Source organism: Mytilus edulis, chromosome 1 (assembly GCF_963676685.1).
Source record: "Mytilus edulis chromosome 1, xbMytEdul2.2, whole genome shotgun sequence".
NCBI lineage: Eukaryota > Metazoa > Mollusca > Bivalvia > Mytilida > Mytilidae > Mytilus > Mytilus edulis.
The window spans coordinates 50,342,510-50,362,544 of record NC_092344.1 but is presented as its reverse complement, the minus strand read 5'-3'; the positions used below and the strand labels follow the sequence as shown (position 1 = coordinate 50,362,544).

At 31.7% G+C, this 20,035-nt stretch overlaps 1 protein-coding gene across 1 annotated transcript in view; it reads left to right on the top strand.

The window, feature by feature from the left end:
* LOC139521033 (putative inhibitor of apoptosis) overlaps positions 1-9,737 on the top strand; it is a 125,664-nt gene extending 115,927 nt beyond the window's left edge. The window contains exon 8 of the mRNA XM_071314252.1: positions 9,568-9,737. Within this exon, the coding sequence (XP_071170353.1) occupies positions 9,568-9,737 (170 nt within the window). The remainder of the gene's footprint in view (positions 1-9,567) is intronic.
* Positions 9,738-20,035: the final 10,298 nt, after the last annotated feature.

Here is a 20,035-nt window from a genome sequence, read left to right as displayed (position 1 = left end):
AAAGGGCCCAAATAAGCATTTTCTTGGTTTTCGCACTATAACTTTAGTTTAAGTTAATAGAAATCTATGAAATTTTGACACAAGGTTTATGACCACAAAAGAACGGTTGGGATTGATTTTGGGAGTTTTGGTCTCAACAGTTTAGGAATTAGGGGCCAAAAAAGGGCCCAAATAAGCATTATTCTTGGTTTTCGCACAATAACATTAGTTTAAGTAAATAGAAATCAATGAAATTTAAACACAATGTTAATGACTACAAAAGGAAGGTTGGTATTGATTGTGGGAGTTTAGGTCCCAACAGTTTAGGAATTAGGGGCCAAAAAGGGACCCAAATAAGCATTTTTCTTGGTTTTCGCACCATAACGTTAGTATAAGTAAATAGAAATCTATGAAATTTAAACACAAGGTTTATGACCATAAAAGAAAGGTTGGGTTTGATTTTGGGAGTTTTGGTCCCAACATAATAAGGGGCCCAAAGGGTCCAAAATTAAACTTTTGTTTGATTTCATATAAATTGAATAATTGGGGTTCTTTGATATGCTGAATCTAACTGTCATGACTGTGTATGTAGATTCTTAACTTTTGGTCCCGTTTTCAAATTGGTCTACATTAAGGTCCAAAGGGTCCAAAATTAAACTTAGTTTGATTTTGACAAAAAATGAATCAGTTAGGTTCTTTGATATGCTGAATCTAAAAATGTACTTAGATTCTTGATTATTGGCCCAGTTTTCAAGTTGGTCCAAATCGGGGTCCAAAATTAAACTTTGTTTGATTTCATCAAAAATTGAATAAATGGGGTTCTTTGATATTCCAAATCTAACTGTGTATGTAGATTCTTCATTTTTGGTCCTGTTTTCAAATTGGTCTACACTAAAGTCCAAAGGGTCCAAAATTAAACTTAGTCTGATTTTAACAAAAATTGAAATCTTGAAGTTCTTTGATATGCTGAATCCAAAAATGTACTTAGATTTTTTATTATGGGCCCAGTTTTCAAGTTGGTCCAAATCAGGATCTAAAATTATTATATTAAGTATTGTGTAATAGCAAGTCTTTTCAATTGCACAGTATTGCGCAATGGCAAGAAATATCTAATTGCACAATATTGTGAAATATCAAATTTTTTTTTAATTAGAGTTATCTTTCTTTGTCCAGAATAGTAAGCAAGAAATATCTAATTGCAAAATATTGTGCAATAGCAAGATTTTTTTTAATTGGAGTTATCTTTCTTTGTCCAGAATCAACTTAAATCTTTGTTATATACAATATACAATGTATATTCACTTTTTACTACCAACTGATAAATTAAAATAATCTTTACCATTCAGTGATAACAAGCAGTTTTTTTACATCTTAATATTTTATGATGTATTTAAATGAGTAGTTATTGTTGCAAACTCCATTAGAAATTTTAATTGAGATTAGTTTTGGAATAAGGGAAAGGGGGATGTGATTAAAAAAATTGGGTTCAATTTTTCTCATTTGAAATTTCATAAATAAAAAAGAAAATTTCTTCAAACATTTTTTTGAGAGGATTAATATTCAACAGCAGAGTGAATTGCTCTAAGAGAAACAAAAATTTTAAGTTCATTAGAACACATTCATTCTGTGTCAGAAACCTATGCTGTGTCAACTATTTAATCACAATCCAAATTTAGAGCTGAATCCAGCTTGAATGTTGTGTCCATACTTGCCCTAACCGTTCAGGGTTCAACCTCTGCGGTCGTATAAAGCTACGCCCTGCGGAGCATCTGGTTGGTCCTGTTTTTAAATTGGTCTACATTAAGGTCCAAAGGGTCCAAAATTAAACTTAGTTTGATTTTAACAAAAATTGAATTCTTGGGCCCAGTTTTCAAGTTGGTCTAAATCGGGGTCCAAAATTAAACTTTGCTTGATTTCAACAAAAATTGAATATTTGGGGTTCTTCAATATGCTGAATCTAACCATTTATTTAGATTTTTAATATTTGGGCCAGGTTATCAAATTGGTCCACATTGTGGTCTAAAGGGTCTAGAATTGAACATTATTTGATTTCATCAAAAATTGAATTCTTGGGGTTCTATGATATGCTGAATCTAATCATGTATTTAGATTTTGGATATTGGACCATAATAGGTAAATGTCCAATTTAAAATTTTAAAGTTTTTCAGTGTAAGTTCTTAGACCACATTCATTCTGTGTCAGAAACCTATGTTGTGTCAACTATTCAATCACAATCCAAATTCAGAGCTGTATCAAGCTTAAATATTGTGTCCATACTTGCCCCAACTGTTCGGTGTTCGACCTCGGCGGTCGTATAAAGCTGCGCCCTGCTGAGCATCTGGTTAGGAGATAAATTGGCACCAAGCTATCATGATGATTTGGAATGTTTATTTTTTTATACCCGCGCCTCTAGGCGTCAGGGGCATAGAGTGTTTGTCCCATTCATAAGTCCCAAAAACTCTGTTCATGCAGTTTGACGCAAACAAATGTTTTAAAACTTATACACGATGCTAAGTACCTCAAAACGCAGATCAAATTAGAAATTGGGTGGTGTCACTTTTACTGTTCATCAGTTATGCCCTTTATAAACATAAAATTTCTAAATTTTTCAACAGAAAAATTGCTAAATTTATGTTTCTGTTCTCTTAACTTAAATTTGGCTCCATCAAATGTTTTGAAACTTATACACAATTAATGCTTATTACCATAAAACACTGATCAGGTTTGAAATTGAGGGCCGTCACTTTATTGTTCTTGAGTTATGCCCCTTTTATAAATGGAAAAATTGCAATATCTGTTATTTCTGTTCTGCAACTTTAAATTGCCTCAACCAAATGTTATTTAAACTTGAGACCTGTGAAATGTGAATTAAACCACGGATAGTGAAAACCAATATTGACCCTAAATAGACAATGGGACTTTAGTATAAATAAAAAAACTATGTATTACTGTTTTGTTTCTGAAAAAGGTCAATTCTAAGTTGCTCTATAGCTGGTAAAAAAAATTATTTAAAAGATATAAGTGCATTTTTATACTCATGCAATAGTATGTTCTTTGGAAATGCAATAAACTAAAAAAAATTGTTACCATTCCCATGCCATATAAATAGTAAAGTGTCTAAATATCTTATAGTGTTAGCCTTTCGTGCAAACTAATATGTTTGATTACAATCAATCTGGAGTATTAACATCACAAAACCTGGCGGTGAATACAATTACAGCGCATTCACTCTTTGAATCTGAATCCTAGACAATAACTTGAATATAAGTGTATGGATTTGTATGAAATTGTACCATAAAGTTCCATACCACAAACGGAATAAGAATGAATTTTTAGGGTTATGGCTGTATCTTTTTTTAGGGGGGGGAGTCGATTTGGAACAGCATAGTGTATTGCACTAAAATAAAACAAAAATAAATATAAATTCAAATCACATAATCAATTCAAGTTCTTTGACTACAGTTATTCTGTGTCAGAAACCTATTATGTGTCAATATTTAACTAATCAAAATTCAGACCTGTATTATAAAGTGTGAATATTGTGTTCATTTTTGCCCCAACTGTTCTGGGTTTGACCTGCAGTTGTAAACAGCTGCGCTCTGTGAAGCAATCTATTATATATTTATTAGCATTAACTTAGATATAATTTTATTTTGCATTTCATTTCCACTACATCATAAAAACAAGTTGCTTTCTTCAAAAAAAAAAAGCAATACATGAACCCAGGACTGCTGACTGCGGTCAACAACATTTGTTGATTTTATTGTCAAGTCTGCGACTTTTGATGAAATTACAGTAACACTATAAAAAAGTTTTATTAAAACGTGTAATATCTTTAATTAATATTCTTTAATATTGTTAAAAGTAGTATAACACTATAAAAAGTAGCATAACACCATAACTAATCTTTTTCTCGGGATATATCAGTTTGTTCTTGGGATATAATTTTTTTTTCGTATTTCGGATATACAATTATTGAAATGTTAATCAGATTTTTTGTGATATTTTTATTAAGTAATTAAAAATTAAAATCTTATGTTAAAAGTAAACTTATTACCAATAGAAATAAAACGAATATCCGTCTCATTGCAGTCAATGTTAATATCAACAGTCATAATAGAAAGTCACTTTTACATTGTTCCAATGGTTGTTCCCGATAAATTTCTCTATGTTTCAATTGCAAATATTCCTTCAGGTCGTTACCGGTCACCGTAACTAAAGTACTTTGCATATTCGTATATTTTCTATGATTATTACCTGCCAATTCTCATAAGCAGAAATTGACAGGTGCACGAAGCGAAAATCTTTGTTTAAAGCAATGTAGTGTTGAATAAAAATCGCTCACTATCTTTCCTTTAAACCCTCATAACTTTGTCATTCCTTTATCTTTTATCACCGTAGACATGCAGACGGTTGATTTTGAAATTGAGCATCAAATCTTTTTCCAAATCATAAACAACTATGCACTGCACTGTAACTAAAAATACACCCGAACTTGAATGACCCAGGCACATTAACAATCACGTGACATATGCGATTTATCTAATAGCCCAAACTACTCGCGGTAACAGCCCGGTACATCAGAGGGCCATGTCAAGTGGGTGATAAACATGTCGGTTTTTGTCGAGCCTGCAACTTTTGTTGCAGAAAGCTCGACATAGGGATAGTGATCCGACGGCGGCGTTAGCTAACTTCTTAAAAGGTTTATATTTTAGAAGGTGAAAGACCTGGATACTTCATACTTTGTATATAGATGCCTCATGTTACGAAGTTTCCGTCAGTCACATGTCCAATGTCCTTGACGTCATTTTCATGGTTCAGTGACCACTTGAAAAAAAAGTTCAGAATTTTTGTAATGTTGAATTCTCTCTTATTATAAGTAATAGGATAACTATATTTGGTATGTTCGTACCTTGCAAGGTCCTCATGCCCGTCAGACAGTTTTCACTTGACCTCGACCTCATTTCATGGATCAGTGAACAAGGTTAAGTTTTGGTGGTCAAGTCCATATCTCAGATACTATAAGCAATAAGGCTGGTACATTTGGTGTATGGAAGGACTGGAAGGTGTACATGTCCAACTGGTCAGTGTCATCTGACCTTGACCTCATTTTCATGGTTTAGTGGTTATAGTTAAGTTTTTGTGTTTTGGTCTGTTTTTCTCATACTTTATGCAATAGGTCTACTATATTTGTTGTATGGAATGATTGTAAGGTGTACATGTCTAGCAGGCAGATGTCATCTGACCTTGACCTCATTTTCATGGTTCTGTGGTCAAAGTTAAGTTTTTAAGTTTTGGTCTTTTTATCTAATATTATATGCCAACGGTCAACTATATTTGGTGTATGGAAATATATTATGATCTATATGTTAGTCCCGCAGGTTTTATTTGACCATGACCTCAATTGCACGGTTCATTGCACAGTTTAAGTTTTTGTGTTTTGGTCTATTTTTCTTAAACTATAAGTAATAGATCAACTATATTTGTTGTATGGAAGCTTTGTTAGCTGTACATGTCTGCCTGGCATGGTTCATCTGACCTTGACCTCATTTTCATGGTTCATTGGTCTTTGTTTAGCTATCTTGGTTAATGTTAAGTTTATGTGACAGTTGTAATAAAGCTTTATACTTAGGACTATCAACATAATATCAATGATTAGTAAAGAAGGCGAGACATTTCAGTGTGTGCACTCTTGTTAACAATTTTCATAATTTTGTAAATTTTTGTAAATTTTTACAAAATATTTTCTACTGTAATTACTGGGCCAAGTTCATTATAGATAGAGATCATTGTAGCAACAAGAATGTTCAGTAAAGTAAGATCTACAAACACTTCACCATCACCAAAACACAATTTTGTCATGAATTTATCTGTGTCCATTGTTTAATATGCACATAGACCAAGGTGATCGACACAGGCTCTTGAGAGCCTCTAGTTTGGGGTAAAATCAATCAAAGTAGATTGTATGGTTTAGTCTTTGGCTATCATGGCATATTGACTTCAATCTATTTATATCTTAGACAACCAGACATTTGGAGTGACAGTGTTTGAAACTTTATACATTTGTACTAAGCAAAAATAAAATGAAGTTGTTGTTTTAATTGTTGCTTTTATACGGTTGTGAATATGAATAGGCATGGAAATAAGAATTTTATTAGTCTAAAATCCAAACAATAGGATTGTTACTACATAAAAAACAACAACATATAAATAAACTCATCATAGATACCAGGACTAAATTTTGTATATACGCCATATAATAAAACGATAGACAGAAGCCAATACCAACATTAAGCTGTACTTTTTTTTTTAAATCATCTTAATATTTATTTTCAATTCTATTTTTTACAACATGCCTCCTCTATAAAGTAATCATAGCAAATATCTTGATTATATATACCATCATGAATCATTAACAGTTCATATATTGACATTATAGTTGTTTTTCTCATTATACATTTGACTTATAATGTTAACAATGATATTAATATATCACATTCTTCGCAAGAAAATATAAAATCTTATTTGTTTCCATTGCTAATTGAATTGAACAGGGGACTTATATTAGAAATTTCATTAAACATTTTGATCCTTAGTAGGTTTATTAAGTTCTGTACATTCATCTTTCACCTCTTTGTGTGACAGGCAGAAGGAAACAGGAATAAAGGGGGCAATGCAGCATAGTTCACGTTTTGCTAGCAATTATTGCGAATCCAATAAAGGTTTACCACAAATTCACCTGATAATTACCTGTCCATTTAAAGTTTTGGCGGTTCATTTGTCCCATTGAACAAAAACAATAGCTATTCGGTTACTCTCTGTGTGGTTTATTCACTGAGACCTTTCAATTTCATCTAAGAGAAATCTCTATCACTCATTGATTAATCTACCTGAGTAAAAAAAATATCTACTAAATAGATGGAAATAACATGTTTAACATTAAAAATGCATGCGATTTTGTTTCTTCAATTGCTGTGAATTTATACCACCATGTTCAAAACCACAAGTCAAAGGTTTGGATTCATTTTCGGGGTTAGGGTGCCAACAGTTTTGGAATTAAGGGCCAAAAGAGGCCAAAAATTTGCCCTTAATATACTACTCCAACAGTTTGTTATTGCAACTCCTCTGAAATCATGCAACAGAATTACATGAAACTTTGTAGATTATAAGAACATGCTATATATTTTGGTCTTTTGGAAAAAAAATTTTGTGCTGTTTTTAGACCCTTCTTCAACGGAATTTGTTTTACATGCACACGTATAAAAATTGCGGTTTTTATCCAACGCAATCATAGGTTTGAACGTAGTTTTCAATTTAGACTTGTATATATATATATATATATAAGTACGTCTGAGTCAGTGACAACCCTACAACAGATGTATCCATCGGATCGCCATCAATGATGGTGATACATGGCTGTGTACATAATGTATATACAACTCGTCTAAACATCAACCCAACAATGTTAAATCTGTAAATTTGCTTTCGCAAATTTTTGGTTCTTCCCTCGCCGGGATTCGAACCCATGCTACTGTGATATCGTGACACCAAATCGCCTGCACTGCAGCCGTCCCGCTAGACCACACGACCACCTGGGCTCTTAAAATAGAGCTTTCGCTGGCCGTGTGTTACCTTTCCACGACAGTTTTAATCTAGCGGCGTACTGCAGTACATGATATATAAGGCATGAAGATGTTATTGTTACAGATCAGCTAAATTATCTATAGTAAAGGATCCTACAAATTAATGTAAGATACAGTCACAGAAAATAATTATATTTATAAGTACGTCTGAGTTAGTGACAACCCTACAACAGATGTATCCATCGGATCGCCATCAATGATGGTGATACATGGCTGTGTACATAATGTATATATGAAGATGTTATTGTCACTGATTCGAACAATGAACACATGCAGTCAATGCGGACTCTAATGGAAGAAAATAAAACCTTGAGAGATATAGTTTATCAACGGAAAAAGGAGTCACAATGCTGATCTGTAACAATAACATCTTCATGTCTTATATATCATGTACTGCAGTACGCCGCTAGATTAAAACTGACGTGGAAAGGTAACACACGGCCAGCGAAAGCTCTATTTTAAGAGCCCAGGTGGTCGTGTGGTCTAGCGGGACGGCTGCAGTGCAGGCGATTTGGTGTCACGATATCACAGTAGCATGGGTTCGAATCCCGGTGAGGGAAGAACCAAAAATTTGCGAAAGCAAATTTACAGATCTAACATTGTTGGGTTGATTTGTTGGGTTGATGTTTAGACGAGTTGTATATATATATATATATATATACAACTCGTCTAAACATCAAATCAACAATGTTAGATCTGTAAATTTGCTTTCGCAAATTTTTGGTTCTTCCCTCGCCGGGATTCGAACCCATGCTACTGTGATATTGTGACACCAAATCGCCTGCACTGCAGCCGTCCCGCTAGACCACACGACCACCTGGGCTCTCAAAAAATGAGCTTTCGCTGGCCATGTGTTACCTTTCCACGTCAGTTTTAATCTAGCGGTGTACTACAGTACATGATATATAAGGCATGAAGATGTTATTGTTACAGATCAGCTAAATTATCTATAGTAAAGGATCCTACAAATTAATGTAAGATACAGTCACAGAAAATAATTATATTCATAAGTACGTCTGAGTCAGTGACAACCCTACAACAGATGTATCCATCGGATCGCCATCAATGATGGTGATACATGGCTGTGTACATAATGTATATACAACTCGTCTAAACATCAACCCAACAATGTTAGATCTCGCTGCAGTGCAGGCGATTTGGTGTCACGATATCACAGTAGCATGGGTTCGAATCCCGGCAAGGGAAGAACCAAAAATTTGCGAAAGCAAATTTACAGATCTAACATTGTTGGGTTGATGTTTAGACGAGTTGTATATACATTATGTACACAGCCATGTATCACCATCATTGATGGCGATCCGATGGATACATCTGTTGTAGGGTTGTCACTGACTCAGACGTACTTATATATATATAATTATTTTCTGTGACTGTATCTTACATTAATTTGTAGGATCCTTTACTATAGATAATTTAGCTGATCTGTAACAATAACATCTTCATGCCTTATATATCATGTACTGTAGTACGCCGCTAGATTAAAACTGACGTGGAAAGGTAACATATGGCCACCGAAAGCTCTTTTTTTTTAGAGCCCAGGTGGTCGTGTGGTCTAGCGGGACGGCTGCAGTGCAGGCGATTTGGTGTCACGATATCACAGTAGCATGGGTTCGAATCCCGGCGAGGGAAGAACCAAAAATTTGCGAAAGCAAATTTACAGATCTAACATTGTTGGGTTGATGTTTAGACGAGTTGTATATATATATATATATATATATATATATACATATATGAAGATGTGCATATCAACAAGAAATTCTTGTCAGTTGACTTTTAGAGGGTTTATGAGTTGTTGACTAAGGAATCTGGTGAGATTATGTTTGCCAAATGACAAATTTTTTTTTGGGGGAAAGGGGGGGGGTATGTGAGTGTGCTGACAAAGATTCTTTAATTTTGAATAATATTTTTTAATTCTATTTCACAGATCATATGCAAGCATTGAATGCAAAAGTAGAAGGTTTACTCTTAAAACTGAGTTTTGTCACTGATTCGAACAATGAACACATGCAGTCAATGCGGACTCTAATGGAAGAAAATAAAACCTTGAGAGATAAAGTTTATCAACGGAAAAAGGAGTCACAATTAACAGACTAAGAGATTATTAAAAGGTGTACGTGTTTCTGTAAGTAAATTATTTTATTACATTGGTTGCAATGAACTACTATGATTATCCAGTGAAATAAAAATCAATGATTTATTTCCCATGTGAAATAAATCCGATAAATTCACTCCTCTGAATTTATCATACAAAAATGGGGGTTGTCAATACATTGGCAATGACTTTGCATCAAAAGGAATTGGGAATGTCTAGAAAATATATAGATCCTTATGTTTTTATACACGTAACATTTCTGTGTTTGGATGATGTTATTGGGCTGTCAGTGTCATCCGAAGACATTTGGTTTCCAGGCAATAACTTGAGACTAAGTGTAGTGATCTATATGGAATTGTAGCACATGTTAAAAAGAGGCAAAAAACAACACTTTTGTAATACTTTGGATAAGTTCCTTATTTCTGGACTAATTTCAATTTGGAATTCATGGGGTTCTTTAATAGGTGTTGCATCTAACCATGTATCAAGATTTTGGGCCCCATTATTAAATTGGTCTACATTGAGGTTCAAAAGGTTCAAAATTAAAATTTGTTTGATTTCAACAAAAACAAATTCTTGGGAAAAATTCACGAGTTTTTAATATAGTTTAAATATATTCATTATGACTTTTAAAAGGAAGTTTGCTGCTCAGTTTCAAAATTAATAGCTTTTTTTAACACTAGTATATATTGAAAGGGGATTAATTGAGGAATCAAAAAAGCAAAAAAATATATAGGGGTCAATGTGCTTGTTTTCGAGATATTAGGCATTAGAATTTTGGCGGGCTAAAGTTCACTCTTGATTTTTCATAGCTTTATCATTGACCAGTTAAAGTTCTCAAAAACAATTTAAAAAATAAATAGGATTTTATAAGACTTTTACAAATGGCTTATAATTATATGGGGACAAAGTTCCCAATTACGGTAGAAAAATCAATAAAATAAATTTCCTAAATTTTTCATTCTACTAATGAACTCAAAATCGTTAACTTTTTTTTCAGATCTACTTCCGTTTCTGGTCTTCTTCCGTTTCCGGTCTTGTTTGCATGAGACTTTGAATAAAATGTGTATTTAATTATCAACATATAAAATATAGGAAGGAATTCAACACCTAATCATTTTTGTCGAGCCTGCGGCGGCGTTAGCTAACATCTTAAAAGGTTTATATTTTAGAAGGTGAAAGACCTGGATGCTTCATACTTTGTATATAGATGCCTCATGTTACGAAGTTTCCGTCAGTCACATGTCTAATGTCCTTGACCTCATTTTATGGTTCAGTGACCACTTGAAAAAAAAGTTTCGGAATTTTTGTAATGTTGAATTCTCTCTTATTATAAGTAATAGGATAACTATATTTGGTATGTGCGTACCTTGCAAGGTCCTCATGCCCGTCAGACAGTTTTCACTTGACCTCGACCTCATTTCATGGATCAGTGAACAAGGTTAAGTTTTGGTGGTCAAGTCCATATCTCAGATACTATAAGCAATAAGGCTAGTATATTTGGTGTATGGAAGGACTGGAAGGTGTACATGTCCAACTGGTCAGTGTCATCTGACCTTGACATCATTTTCATTGTTCAGTGATTATAGTTATGTTTTTGTGTTTTGGTCTGTTTTTCTCATACTTTATGCAATAGGTCTACTATATTTGTTGTATGGAATGATTGTAAGGCTTACATGTCTAGCGGGCAGATGTCATCTGACCTTAACCTCATTTTCATGGTTCAGTGGTCAAAGTTAAGTTTTTAAGTTTTGGTCTTTTTATCTAATATTATATGACAAAGGTCAACTATATTTGGTGTATGGAAATATATTATGATCTATATGTCAGTCCCGCAGGTTTATTTGACCATGACCTCAATTGCACGGTTCATTGCACAGTGTTAAGTTTTTATACGACCGCAAAATTTGAAAAATTTTTCGTCGTATATTGCTATCACGTTGGCGTCTGCGTCGTCGTCGTCGTCGTCGTCGTCGTCCGGCGTCCGAATACTTTTAGTTTTCGCACTCTAACTTTAGTAAAAGTGAATGGAAATCTATGAAATTTTAACACAAGGTTTATGACCACAAAAGGAAGGTTGGTATTGATTTTGGGAGTTTTGGTCCCAACATTTTAGGAATTAGGGGCCAAAAAGGGCCCAAATAAGCATTTTCTTGGTTTTCGCACTATAACTTTAGTTTAAGTTAATAGAAATCTATGAAATTTTGACACAAGGTTTATGACCACAAAAGGAAGGTTGGGATTGATTTTGGGGGTTTTGGTTCCAACAGTTTAGGAATTAAGGGCCAAAAAAGGGCCCAAATAAGCATTATTCTTGGTTTTCGCACAATAACTTTAGTATAAGTAAATAGAAATCAATGAAATTTTAGCACAAGGTTTATGACCACAAAAGGAAGGTTGGGATTGATTTTTGGAGTTGAGGTCACAACAGTTTATGAATTAGGGGCCAAAAAGGGGCCCAAATAAGCATTATTTTTGGTTTTTGCACCATAACTTTAGTATAAGTAAATAGAAATCTATGAAATTTAAACACAAGGTTTATGACCATAAAAGGAAGGTTGGGTTTGATTTTGGGAGTTTTGGTCCTAACAGTTTAGGAATAAGGGGCCCAAAGGGTCCAAAATTGAACTTTGTGTGATTTCATCAAAAATTGAATAATTGGGGTTCTTTGATATGCCGAATCTAACTATGTATGTAGATTCTTAATTTTTGGTCCCGTTTTCAAATTGGTCTACATTAAGGTCCAAAGGGTCCAAAATTAAACTTAGTTTGATTTTAACAAAAATTGAATCCTTGGGGTTCTTTGATATGCTGAATTTAAAAATGTACTTAGATTTTTAATTATTGGCCAAGTTTTCAAGTTGGTCCAAATGGGGGTCCAAAATTAAACTTTGTTTGATTTCATCAAAAATTGAATAAATGGGTTCTTTGATATGCCAAATCTAACTGTGTATGTAGATTCTTAATTTTTGGTCCAGTTTTCAAATTGGTCTACATTAAGGTCCAAAGGGTCCAAAATTAAACTAAGTTTGATTTTAACAAAAATTAAATTCTTGGGCTTATTTGATATGCTTTATCTAAATATGTACTTTGATTTTTGATTATGGGCCCAGTTTTCAAGTTGATCCAAATCAGGATTCCATATCAAGTATTGTGCAATAGCAAGAAATTTTCAATTGCACAGTATTGCACAATAGCAAGAAATATCTAATTGCACAATATTGTGCAATAGCAATTAATTTTCAATTGGAGTTATCTTTCTTTGTATAGAATAGTAGTTGATAATATATGTTGGAAATTTGCCAGACATGACTATGATGTCATTTTCTATTTTTATTTGCCAATAACTTTATGTAAATAACTTCATTGGAAATTTGCCAATATAAAATGTTGCTGATGAAGCTTTTTTTCCTTATCTTATCTAAAATGTTTTAGATAATGTATGTTGGAAATTTGCCAGACATGACTATGATGTCATTTTCTATTTTTATTTGCCAATATAAAATGTTGCTGATGAAGTTTTTTTTATTGTTTTATACAATAAACAATGTATATTCACTTTTACTACCAACCAATCTTTACCATTCAGTGATAACAAGCACTTTATTTTACATTTTAATATTTTATGATGTATTTAAAAGAGTAGTTATTGTTGCAAACTCCATTAGAAATTTGAATTGATATCAGTTTTGGAAAAAGGGAAACGGGGATGTGAAAAAAGGGGGGGGGGGGGTTTAAATTTTTCTCATTTCAGATTTCATAAATAAAAAGAAAATTTCTTCAAACATTTTTTTGAGAGGATTAATATTCAACAGCATAGTGAATTGCTCAAAGGCAAAAAAAAACTTTTAAGTTCATTAGACCACATTCATTATGTGTCAGAAACCTATGCTGTGTCAACTATTTAATTTTAGATTTAAATAAGAAGAAATCTTTAATTGATTTGTAAAATCTTGACATTTGTTTTGTGTAAAAAAAACCATGTAATGTCAAAAATTTGATCACAATCCAAATTCAGAGCTGTATCACGCTTGAATGTTTTGTCCATACTTGCCCCAACTGTTCAGGGTTCGACCTCTGCGGTCGTATAAAGCTGCGCCCTGCGGAGCACCTGGTTGTGTTTTGGTCTATTTTTTTTAAACTATAAGTAATAGGTCGACTATATTTGTTGTATGGAAGCTTTGTTAGCTGTACATGTCTGCCTGGCATGGTTCATCTGACCTTGACCTCATTTTCATGGTTCATTGGTCTTTGTTTAGCTATATCTTGGTTAATGTTAAGTTTATGTGACAGTTGTAGTAAAGCTTTATACTTAGGACTATCAACATAATATCAATGATTAGTAAAGAAGGCGAGACATTTCAGTGTGTGCACTCTTGTTATTAATTGTTTGATAAAAAAAAAACGTTACCTGATAACAGCATTTTATTTGTTTACATTGAATATGACGCCATAACCTAAATAACGTCACAACTAAATCCCTAACAACAGAACCAATATCGGAAACGTTACAGTATTTCCGTTTCTTTTATCAACATGTTTGTGAATTTAAAAAAATGAATACAGACTTCGTCCCCATTCACAGGTTATGCCTGCCTCATATTACATGTAAAAGATTTATATTTGGACAAAGTCCCCAATAACAGTAGAAAAATCAATAAAAAAATTTTTTTTTAAAATCCCCAAATTTTCATTGCACTTATGAACTCAAAATCATTCAATTATTTTGATGTCTGATGTTTTGAATTCCCGCATCTGCACAGAAATCTTTAATGTACTTCCTTTTTCCGGTCTCGTTTGTATGAGATTTTGAGTAACATATATATTTATCAGTCTGGTATAAAATAGGAAGGAACGGTACGCTATACCAATTTCATTTTTAATGATTCCTTGATATGAAAAAACGTTACCTAATGATAGCGTTTCTTTGTTTACATTGCATATGACGTCATAACTTAAATAACGTCACAACTAAAATCCCTAACAAAACCAAAATCGAAAACGTTACCGTATTTCCGTTTCTTTTTTTTAACAAATATTTAAGTTAAAAAAAAATAATTCATACAGACTTCGTCCCCATTTACAGGTAATGCCTGCCTCATATTAAAAAGAAAAATGGAGATCCATGGGCAAATTTTTTAAGGCATTCAAATGGATAAACCAGAGGATTCTGAAAATATGAAATAAAATTTAGTACATATTCACAAAGTTTTATGGCTATATGTGCAGTAATAAAGGAAAAAAAATATCAAGAAAATGGCTACTTCCTGTAGATCGTGACGTTTTCTTTTGGTATTGCATGATTGGATTTAGAATTCAATCACTTCAAGTCTTTGTCTTTAAGGAGGTTCGAGGGTATAAAAATTTCAGAAAAAAATTAAACATTTTTTTTCATTACAAATTTTATTTTTTACTTTATTAGTTGTTTCTTTAATTATCATATATGGTACAAAAATCATTGGAAACAATCAATTCGTTTTGGCCCCAGGTGACTTTTAAAATGTATATATCATTAAAAAGCTCCAAATTATCTCCCTTTGGTGCAAATATGCCATTTTTTGGCATTAAAATTGAAATATCTTTTTTAGCTCATTGGTGACCTATATTTTTTATTATTATTTTCAAATAAGCTGTACTTAAACTAAACTATTGTAAAATTTGAGCAATTTCTGTAATTTGGTTCTTTTTTTATTCTGATATTACCTCTATTTCTCCTATTAATTCAACAGAAAAAAGTACCTTTATAAAAATGTATGCTTCTTTCGAAAGCAGATTGTGAGCGTAAATGAACGGTGACCCCATTTTTTTATTTTATTTTTCTATTAAATATAAGATAAAGTTCATTTATAGGAAAATATAGCAAAATCCTATATTAAGGAAAAAAATCGATTTAGACCCGCGAGCCGAGCCCCCTTAATCATACTTTTACATAATTGTAAGTGCCCCGATGACTAATGTTATATCTAATTACCATCAGATAATAAGAAAATAAAACGAACAGACATGCAACTGTTTACATTCATGAGCTAAAATTGCTATATTTACCGTATATATTTCCATTTAATTTTGTAGACAGCACAAACAAATAATATTATTGTTTTTAAAATATGATTTTCAGACTAATAAGGTGAACAAATTAAAGTATATAACTTAAACTGAAAAGACAATATATAGATGTATGCTTATGTAGACCTTTTACTATCTACACTATGACTTGGTTTATACGATGTGTGTATTATTCTTTAGAAGGCTTGTAAAAAGGTAATTAGCTGGGCCTCTAGGGCACACTGTACCAGGTTTGACTTGTCTAGTATTCGGGTCAGTCGATTATAAGCCAGAAGTTCGAGTTTAATACACAAACTATAAAGCCTGTTTTTTTATTCTGACCCAATAACTTGGTTTTAAACATTTTTTTGGTTAACAGGTTTTTTTACGGGTCAGTCGGTTAAATGGTTAAAGAACATTTCAACCGGGATGAAAAGCATGTTTTAGATATTTTCAAAAATGTAGGAAAAATGTCAAAGGAAAAAAGGTCACAGGAAAAAGAGTCACAGAAAAAAATTTACAATATATATTTTATACGAAATAGTCATATGGTGTGCACATACATGTATTTATATGAGAAATATTCCCTATATATATTTTTTTTTAAATGGTCATATGGCCGCATGTATCTGTGTATACATAAATATACACAATAGCAGTTTTACACTCTTTAGCTTTTGAAATTTAGATATAAATCGGAAATTAAATCGGAAAGTATTTAAATGAAAAGTTTACATGCTGGTGTGCTACTGATATTTTATGTTGTAATTGTTTTTGTTTTAAATTATATCTCTTTTGAAGGAGATTCGAGTAAGCCAGCAACAATTTTCTTTAATTGGGTCAAAGTTAGAAATTTAGTATATGGCTTGACCACATGTTATTTTGATTTTTGAAGATAAGAGTCCTTCAATTTAGTGTTAAAACTTAAATAAACAACTAAAAAAAGACAATGTCATTACTAATAGTTTAAGTACTAACAGTCTCCGGGACAAGTTTGCAATTCCGCTGAGTGCAAAAGTTGTCACCTTATTTTTTGGTCCAAATGAAATTGATAACTTGGTTGGTATGGGATCCCTGATATTTGTCCTAAAACAACAGTTACGGTGGCCACCACATTTAAAGGCTGTTTTTATTTATTCTCAAACTCGTTACTGGTTAAAATCAACCTGAAACATGTTTTAGCTTAAACCATAAACATGTTAAAAAGGAGAACAAAAACGCAACGGTTAAAGAAAATGTTGAAGATACAAACCATTTCGAAAATATCTAAAACATGCTTTTCATCCCGGTGATTTAAAAAAAAATGCAACAGTTAGAGAAAATGTTTAAGCTATAAACCATTTTAAAATATCTAAACCAGGCTTTTCATCCCTGTTGAAATATTCTTTAACCATTTAATCGCATGGTTAAGACTCAGATCCGTTGAAAAACTGTTTACCATATAAAAAAAAAAAGAATGTTTAAAACCTGGTTAATGGTTCAAGATTACAAAAAAACAGCATCGCAACAGTTAAAGAAAATGTTTAAGCTATAAACCATTTTGAAAATGGTAAACGGAAAAAAGTAAAAAATCCCTAGGAAAAAAAATCACAGGAAAAAAAGTAACAAGAAAATAAGTCACAGGAAAAAAGTCAAAATATATTTTTGAGTAAAATTAGTCCAGTCAATCTAGCTAAAAAAATCGGCCAACCTCAAACTAATTGTAACAAATGGTTTCTTGGTGAAATTCAATCTATTGGCATATGCTATTGATCATATAAAAAATCGACAGAAATCCATGGGCTAATTTTCGCTAATTTTGGGGTCAAAATATGGGTTTTTGCACAAAAATCGAAATTTCTTATATTTTATTATTATGACAAAAATATAAGACATGAGTTAAAATATATGAGAACAGCTATACGGATTTCTAATAAAAAGACACAATATTAAAAAAAATGGTTTCAATAATGGAAATTTCTGGGGTTAAAAAAAAATTACTGCATTTTTGTGAAAAAAATCGATAAAAACCGGAAATTAATCATTTATGATAGTCTAAATATAAAAACGTCGATTTTTAAACCTTTTTTTAGACAGTATACTACATCACAATACGATGATAATCTTTACTGATTTGTAAATATCCGAATTTTTGGGTAAAATAGTAACTTTTTAATGAAAAACTGCGGAAAACTGAAATTGAAGACTATTTATCTGTTTAAAATATACTTTAATAAAACACACTATAATTTTGAAGTAAAAAAGGATTTTATATTTTTAATTAAAAAGAACGACATGGAACCTATTTAAAAGAAACAATATCACATCTTCAAATTAATAAAATAAGAGGATATTTTAAGGTATTGTCCATTTGACTTCTATATATTTGCAGTAAAAAAATCTTAAAAATTCATTTTTATAAATTAATAATTTTTTCCTCGATGTATGTTAATATATGATATATACGAAATCTGACTATTAATTTCATAATTTTTGGTCAATAATTAAAAAAGTTTCCCATTAGGTCTCTATGTTAATTTTATTTTTTGAAGTGTTGATTATCTGATGGAGTAAGTATAAGTAGTGTAAGGCCTTCCAACCAAAACAAAAACAACATACATGTGCTTTTAATGTTTGTTTATTTAAACCATGTGACTTTACCAATTTGAATATTAAAGGACACCAATGAAAATGATCATTGCTTTATAGTTTTGATTATTGATTTTATGTCATTATATAAGTTAACTTACTATTCACAAGCTCTTCATGCTTTTAGCATGGTGAGTTTTATAACAATGCAAAGAGGCTCTGAAAAGTTTATTAAAAAAACAGACTAAAGTTAATATGCATTCAGTTATTTATTAATGTGCAAATGCACATCTTGGAAGCAAACAATTTGGGAAAATTAAAAAAATGTTTTTATAGTTGGTAAATTATGTCATAACTCATGTCCACTAACAGAACATATGAAGGTAAACATATAAAAACAATATTCATTTTCATATCCTTTGCCTATAAAATACTATTTTACTAGTTTATACTATATCTAATATTTTTTTAAACAGAAAATGGAAATTGCAGTTTCCTATCATATGTAACAGGAGGGTCGGGCTTGGATTCTTCCGTCCCCTCTAGTTAGTTGTTTATGTCGTGTTAATAACTGAGATATCTGACTCTATACACCAAATATAATGATATCTATATAATGTGTTGACGATGGATGCCAAGTGAGATCATTAGACTATCTCAGTTCTTATAGTTCTTCTCAGGGAACTGAGCTATGGCAATAGCATAAAAAGATAATAAAAGATGTTTATATTTGTATTAAATAAACATGATGTAAAGCAACAAAAACAGTATACAATATTAACAAATGTAAAATTGTCTAAAAGGTAAATTAAATTCAACAGTTTATAAGTTTAACAATAGTAAAATAGTATTCTGAGTAGTATAACAATTACTTACATTTCAAGATAAATTTGAGTATTCGAGTGGACCTAATGTTTTATAACCCGTTTTTGTTTTGCCCTCTTATGTATAGCTTTTGGTTTATATTTAGAACTGTATTAAATACTTTAATATATTTTAAATGTTTAAGACTGTAAAAGAACACGCTGTGGTAGTATTTGGAAGGACTTTCAAAATTATAGAAATAACTTTTCTACATCTTTGGTCTATTACCTAGACTAACCTAGTGTCAGTAAGAACTGAATACTATATTAATTGTGAGCCTTACATTAGCTACTGGTCTGAAGACAAACCATTATTTGAACTTAGATGATATGTATAAATTAATTATTTCCGATACAAAGGTTACATATAATTTTCCTTCTTCAAAAATATCTATTTATACTCCGAATTTTTCCAAGATAATTTATGGCTATAAAAAGTGATAACCTATAAAGATCATATATTACAACTTTAATTTACTTAACAATATTAAACTAATAACAAAATTAAATAAGCACAAGGGAGATAATTATTCTTTATCTTATAGCGAAATTGTTACACATATATATAACTATTATTACAATCATATGACATGAACTCTAAGTTTGGTTGATGGTCAGAAGAGGTCATCTTAATATTTAAATATACAAAGTCACATGGTACAAATAAACAAACATTAATTCACATGTATGTTGTTTTTGTTTTGATTGGAAGGCCGTTACACTACTTATACTTACTCCATCAGGTAATCAACACTTCAAAAAATAAAATTAACATAGAGGCCAAATGGGAAACTTTTTCAATTATTGACCAAACATTATGAAAT